The sequence below is a fragment of the Passer montanus genome, unplaced genomic scaffold, assembly GCF_014805655.1.
Source record: "Passer montanus isolate IOZ18808 unplaced genomic scaffold, ASM1480565v1 scaffold22, whole genome shotgun sequence".
Taxonomy (NCBI): domain Eukaryota; kingdom Metazoa; phylum Chordata; class Aves; order Passeriformes; family Passeridae; genus Passer; species Passer montanus.
In genome coordinates this window covers 4,578,134-4,584,892 of record NW_024366815.1, presented here as the reverse complement: position 1 = coordinate 4,584,892, position 6,759 = coordinate 4,578,134, and the positions used below count along the sequence as shown (strand labels likewise).

The 6,759-nt window shown below is 50.1% G+C and overlaps 2 protein-coding genes across 3 annotated transcripts in view; one reads left to right on the top strand and one right to left on the bottom strand.

The window, feature by feature from the left end:
* The first annotated feature begins 5,720 nt into the window (after positions 1-5,720).
* The window catches only part of HMGCS1 (3-hydroxy-3-methylglutaryl-CoA synthase 1), an 11,464-nt gene continuing 10,425 nt past the window's right edge, over positions 5,721-6,759 (top strand). Inside the window, exon 1 of the mRNA XM_039709713.1 lies at positions 5,721-5,870. The gene's annotated coding sequence lies outside the window, so the exon portion shown is untranslated. The remainder of the gene's footprint in view (positions 5,871-6,759) is intronic.
* The window catches only part of LOC120502368, a 2,789-nt gene continuing 1,908 nt past the window's right edge, over positions 5,879-6,759 (bottom strand). The window contains exon 2 of one of the 2 annotated variants that reach the window (XM_039709717.1): positions 5,879-6,753. In XM_039709717.1, coding sequence (XP_039565651.1) covers positions 6,158-6,753 — 596 coding nt within the window. In that variant the 3' untranslated portion in view covers positions 5,879-6,157. The other variant, XM_039709716.1, reaches the window with a different exon arrangement.

Sequence of the window (6,759 nt, the reverse complement as noted above, 5' to 3'; positions counted from 1 at the left end):
ATCACTGCATTTGACTTAAATGAGCTCCTCTGGGTTGCCTCTAGTGTTTGCTTTGAAATTTTTATGTAAAACTACATCCTGCAAGCATGGGAGAAAGCAAGGCTGATGATAGGGGATAGAAGCAGCTGCTGGTAGGTTCCCTAAATGGGAAGATGAACAACTGCAGCAAGGTCACTAGAGATAAACAGCAAACTCCTACAAATGCAAATCTGGTGAAAGAAACCTGACTCCCTTCAAAACAGGTAAGAGAAACAATTACTACTCTAATAAGCCAACTGCCTTCTGACAGGGATGAGGCAACTGATATAGCTCCTCTTCCAGAATCTAGGGAATATTTTGTACAGCATGTATACTGGCACAGCTCCATCCTCTGCCTGCTGGAATAGTGTGCAGGAAGCCTGCTGCTGGGAGCAGGAGCTGGGGCTGCCCTCTCTGACTCCCAGCCTGCACAGAGGCTCTTCCTCCCCAAGCTGTGCTTGGCACACTGCTGAGGCAGAGGATGTGACCCTGGCTAATGCAAGCTGAAATGGCACACACTTTCCACCATTCCATTTGCAGTGCCTGGACACCACACGGATAATTAGCTAATGGGTATCACACAGAATCCAACCCCCCTGGGCCCAGGTCAGCTGAGCACCAGGAATGCAAAACTGCTGAAGCACTTTACAATATGGTAGCAGCATATTAATCTTTCTGGAAGTTCCACTTTCTTCCTCATGTTTTGCTCTGCCTTTCAGATTTTGAACCTTCTTGCTTTGCTCAGATTTCTAGGTGGGTTTGTGATGGCATCTCAGCTCCTCAGAGCTGTGCCATCAATGCAACCAGTGACCTTTTGAGAGTATACACTTACTGACTAAAGCATGGACTGTACCCTAATTTCCATGGCTGAGTATGGGAGAGAGCATTTCACAGGATTACAGTATGGAACAAAGGGAAGGGAAGGGAGGGGAAGGGGAAGGAGGGGAAGGGAAGGGAAGGGAGGGGAAGGGGAAGGAGGGGAAGGGAAGGGAAGGGAGGGGAAGGGGAAGGAGGGGAAGGGAAGGGAAGGGAGGGGAAGGGGAAGGAGGGGAAGGGAAGGGAAGGGAGGGGAAGGGGAAGGAGGGGAAGGGAAGGGAAGAGGTTAATGCTGGTTTAGGTACAGTCTTGGCTTGCAGACTTGTCCTCTGACAGTTGCAGGATCACAGCACAGCAGCAGTTATCTCTCCCATTTGGAAAGCAGTACAGATACTAATAACTAGTTTTTGTACTGTCAGCCTTTCTGGCCTCCAAATCTTTGATTCTTATCAATTCAGCAATTCTTTCTTTGTATCGAAATTAAAGACCAAATCAGATCTGCAACACAAATGTTATTGAAATATTTGCATTTACTGGACCTACTTTAAAGACAGGCTTTGATATTTTTGTTTACATCTTCCAATTCTTCAGTGTGATGTCTCCTATTAGGTTCTCCTGGAACCAGTAGATCAAACTGAGAAATTATGAGATTACAAAGTCCACTCCCTGCTTCCAGCTGTATTTCAAGTTTTGGTTCCTGTGCATTCTTTTGGGAATTGAATTAGAAATAACTTCTACCTGTCATTCAATCTAATAAAAATTTTGTTTCCTGGTATTGGTATATGAAGTACCAAAACAATACTTGAAAGATCCACTGCCTTATACAGTTTCATTTATTTATCCCTGAATGCTGACACACAAATATGTAGAAGAAAAATCTTCCAGTTTCCAAACCTTCACTTGAGTGACCTCATATTCTCTGTACCTGAGCATTATTTTTGACCTTTGCTATTTTGTACTTGGCAACAAAATAAAATCAATGCCTTTTTCGTTAAAGTCATCTCAACATCTTGTTTTGTGGAAGAGATTAGTAGGGCACATTACTTTGTTTTCCCTGAAAATGCTGAATAAAGCTCTCTTTTCAATAGGTTTAGGTGCCTAAAAGATGTAGTTGGATGCATTGAAAACACCAGTGAGTATTTTAGTGGCTTAGAAGGGTAACTTCCATTGAAATAAGTCCAAATTAGACTTGTAATTATTATTCTTGAGAATTGCAATAAAATCACTCTTAACCACTTTTAAGAAACAGCTTAGCAGATTATTATCATTCACTTTTTAAATTTATTTTGAGAGTTATTAACTTACTGTAACAGCCTCTAAGTCTTTAGGATGCTCTAAAGAAATCACAAATAGCATTGCTCAAGAAGTGTTAAACAAAAGCAAAGAACCTGTTGGGTCTATTAAAGCAAAACCAGCACCCTGAATTTGATACTCTTGCTTAAAACTAGAAGTCACACTAGAGTCATAAGATTCAAACATTTTTCTTTCAAAAAAGTACTGGGTTAGGAGTTACCACACACTTTTACACAGTTGAAAAATGTTGATAGAGGCTCAAATTCAGACCCCTCTTTTACCAAAACAGCCTGGATTTTAACAGAGGGAGAGGATACGTGCTTGCCCCCTGACTAGCACACTTGAGGATGTTTCTGAGGCAATGTTATTCTGAGTTATGCTGAGTTTCTTTGGTAGTACCATTTTTGTTAAAACAATCTGCCCTTAATCCAAACAAATAAACACAATTTGCAAATACAATTTTTGACTGAATATCTCTCTGGGCAGATTGGTTATGCTCTACAGCCATGAAAGGGAAATGCCCTGCATTCTTACTAGCTGGGCTGGAAATAGTGCAATCGCATGTGTGGAGTGTGATTTGGTTAGAAAATTATAATTAATTAACTGAGAGGTTTGGAATAACATTCACCAACAAGTTTAATGATATCAATGCAATCCTTACGAGAAATTAATGTAAAACAATTGTAGACGATTGCAACAGCAGCATAGGCAGATCCTTTCTTGTGAAGAAACAATTGTAATTTTTTATAAGTCTTCCCTTGTAACACAGTCTCTAGCAGGAAAAGCAAATAGTGCCATAAACCTGTATAAAAATAATAACACTATTGACAAAAATTATACAATAAATTGTGCTGATTAATAAGAAAATGTAGATTATAGATCTTAGGCTATAAAGGATTAGTAATCAAACCAGTCTGCAAGAGAAGGACATCTGGACTTGATATAAATTTAAATTAGCATCTGGATCCATAAACATCCTGAGGAGGCAAAACCAACGCTTTTAGCGGTGTAAAAGCAGGTAAATCTCTAAATAGAGAGTAGAGATACATAGACTATGGGAAAGAAAGCAATAACACGGATCACCTCCCCAGGCTAATCTTAGTAATTTTGGCAGGGCTTCTTTATGACATCTATAGAAGATCTGCATTTTTAAGATCTGCATTTAGTGTTGACTATACATGCACCAAAAAAAAAAATTTGCAGAACCCAATTTTGACATCACCATTTTGAAAGCAAGTAAGACATTCATCAGAAGGAAGCCCCCCACCTGAGCAGGTTTGCATTGCCAGGAGCAGCGAGAGCAGGTGCAGCCAGGGCCGTGACAAGGCAGCAGGCAGGCCAGCGACCTCACCAAGGGCACGCTCCCACAGTGCCCAAACAAACATGCAGAGCAGGGCAAAACAGGGTGGTGGCAAAACAGGGTCAAACAGGAGTCCAGGTTCTCAGACAAGTCTGTAGAGATGAGCAGGTCGGAGGTGAAGCTGGGCAGTCAAGTCACTGGGTCAGGATCAGGAGGGGCTGGACCATGCTCGGGCACATTCATGGTGCCCCTCTGGCAATGGCTCGAGTGTGAATACAGATCCCAGCTGAAAGGCAAGAGGGGGCCAAGGAGGCTCCTCACAGCTCCATCACACTGCTTTCCCCAGGGCAGCCCCAGCCCAGGCTACCTGAGACAGGGGAACCTGTGCTGGCCTGCTGCACAGGCAGCTGAGCCCCAGGGAGCTCCCTCTGCTCCCCAGCACCTCTTCCATAAAGCCATCCAGGCATCCCTGTCACAGGAAACATTTTGTCACCAAGTGCATATTGAGGCTGGAATTAGGAGCCCATTTTGATGCCTAGAACAAGGACACAGCCCGGGTTCTGTTTTTTTAGTATTGTGTCATTTTGAGGGGTTTGTTGTTGTTGTTGTTGTTGTTGTTTTGGGGGTTTTTTTGTTGTTGTTGGTGTTTGTTTTTTTTTTTTTTGGTAGGTTGATTGATTTGTAGTGTTGGGTTTTTTCCTGTTGTTGTTTTGTTTTGTTTTTCTTCTGTTTGGTTTTGGATTTTGTTTTGGGGGGTTTTTTTGTTTGGTTGGTTGTTTTTTTTTGTTTTTGTTTTCCTGTGATAGGAGTAGAAAAGAAGAAGGAATTGAAGTTTTGGAGTCCCAGAACAGAAGATGAACTTTCCTGACAAGTCCCTTTTGTCTGTAGGCAAAGGAGGTAACTGTGTCTACATGATGTAACTACACCATCACCTACTGAATTTGCATTTTGTCAACATGTTTTTTCAGAATTACAAATGGAACTGGCTGGTAACAGGGACTGGCACAAGCTTATCAGGAGACTGCAGGGCAGCACATGCAAGCAAAACTTTTCTTGATTTCTCAGTAGTATTTCTCAACACTCACACTACAGATAGTTACGTGACAAATCTGTGATGATTTTCCATGACAATGGCACAACAAACAGTAGCAAGTTTAAAACAGATTGAACAAACAGGACAGGATTTAACGCTTTCAATGACGGCTTTTCCATTTCCTCAGCAGTGCTGTTGCCTGCCCCTAAGATGGTGGTTTAACTCCTTGGAGTGGAGTGAGGAGAGCAGGCTGGTGTCTTTGGCTGGCTTCAGCAGTCAGATCTCACAGAACCTAACAGCTGCTAAGGGATTGCGTTTCCTTAAAGCAGTGATTTACAGCCCAATTACCCAGGGTACAAAATTTGTGTTTGACTTTTGTCAAGCAGCTTCCCACCTGCCCAGAGGTTTGTTCTCCCAGTTCTCTGAGGGTGTGCAGCAATGGATTAGGTGGCAATAAATCATCGCACGGCCTAAAGGCAAGCGAGGCTGGCAGGAAGAACCCACACAATGCCAATTTGTCAGACAGCAGTAACCCCGTGATGTGCGGCTTGGCACATGGAGGATTTAACGAGCTCGAACGAAAATGTTACAGGAAGATCCAGGGCAGGGCAGGGCAGGGCAGGGCAGGACAGGACAGGACATCCATCACATCCTCCGTGAAGCAATTCTGCTGGCGGAGCCCGTGCGAGCCCCGGTGCCGGGGCACGCCGGGGCCGGGACACTTGAGGGGCTGGATGGGCGGGAGCCGGGACAAGCCGGGGCCGGGCCGGGGTCAGGATGGGCCGGGGTCAGGAGGGCCGGGGTCAGGATGGGTCAGGATGGGCCGGGGTCAGGATGGGTCAGGATGGGCCGGGGTCAGGATGGGCCGGGGTCAGGATGTGCCGGGGTCAGGATGGGCCGGGGTCAGGATGTGCCGGGGTCAGGATGGGCCGGGCCGAGCCGGGCCGGGATGTTCGGGGCTGCTCGGGCCGGGACACGCGGACACTCCCGTTGCCAGGCAACCGCCTCGCGCCCGGCCCGAGCCCTTCCTACCCTCACCCGCGGTCGGCCGCGCGCTCCCATTGGCTGTCCCAGCACGGCGCACGGCTCCCATTGGGCGTCCGCCGCCCCTGCCGCGTCCCCATTGGTGCACCGCCCTCTGCCCACGCCGCGTCACTTTCTCACGCCATTCCCCCCGCCCGCTCCGTCCGCCGCGCGCCGGGTGGGGGGCGGGACCTGAAGCGGCCGCCGCTGTGATTGGCGGACGGCGCTGCCGCTCAGGCCGCGCGCCGGGCGGCGGGCGGTGCAGCTGCTTAAAGGGGCCGCACGCCCGCCGGAGGCCGGTGCTGCCTTGAGTCCGTGCGGAGCGACACCGCGAGCGACAACGGGAGCTACATCGGGAACAACACCGGGAGCCATCACCTCCGACGGGTGAGCGCGGCTCGGCGGAGGCACTCGGGCCGGGGGCGGAGGGCTGCGGAGCCGCGTGGGGGAAACACGCGGGGGGCGGCGGGGCTGGGAGGGGGAGCAGGGTCGGCTTCGCTGGGAGCGGCTGCCGGTGCATGCGAGCGCCTTCGGAGGAACACCCGTAGCGCCGCACGGGGCGGGCGGGAGAAGAATAAAAATAAAATTTAAAATGAAAGAAAAAAAAAAAGATAAAAAAAAAAAGAATGAAGAAACACCCCAAAAAGGTGTGTCAGGGTGTCCTAACTCAGGTGTCACCTCCGATCCCGCGCCAGCCGCGTCCGGAGCATCGCGGCTCGTAGGGCGGCGCAGCGGGCGCCGCTCACTGCCCGGGCACCAGGTGCGTCCCGAAGGAACCGCATCCCGGCATGGGGATCGCGGCCGCTGCCTGCCGTCCTGCCCTCGGGGGAGGCTCCCGGCTGTGTGAGCCGCGGTGAGCGCCTGCTGCGGGGCTCCGCCGCGCTCTGCCCCCGTCTCGGAGGCAGCCGAGGAGCCTTCGGCGTGTCCCTTAGTTTCCTCTCAATGTCGCGACAGCGTCGCCCTCCCAAGCCGGGAAAGGCGGACCGAGGGTGTCTGCCTGCCCATGCCACCACCCATCCCCCGAGCAAAGGCAGCCGGGTGCTGCCCCAGGGGATGCCGCCGCCTTCTCTCCTGACGGCGTTTGCCGCAGGGTGTGGGAGCCCCGTGCTGGGATGTGCCGCCATCCGCGCGGGTGGGGCCGCACGGCTCCGTCCAGGGCTCCGTGCCCGCGGCGCTGCGCGGAGTGCCTGTATCCTGTATCCCGTATCCCGGCGGGCGGCGAGCATCCCGCGCGGTGCCGCTCCCGGCCCGGCCCCGCCGCCCAGCGGCCCCTGGC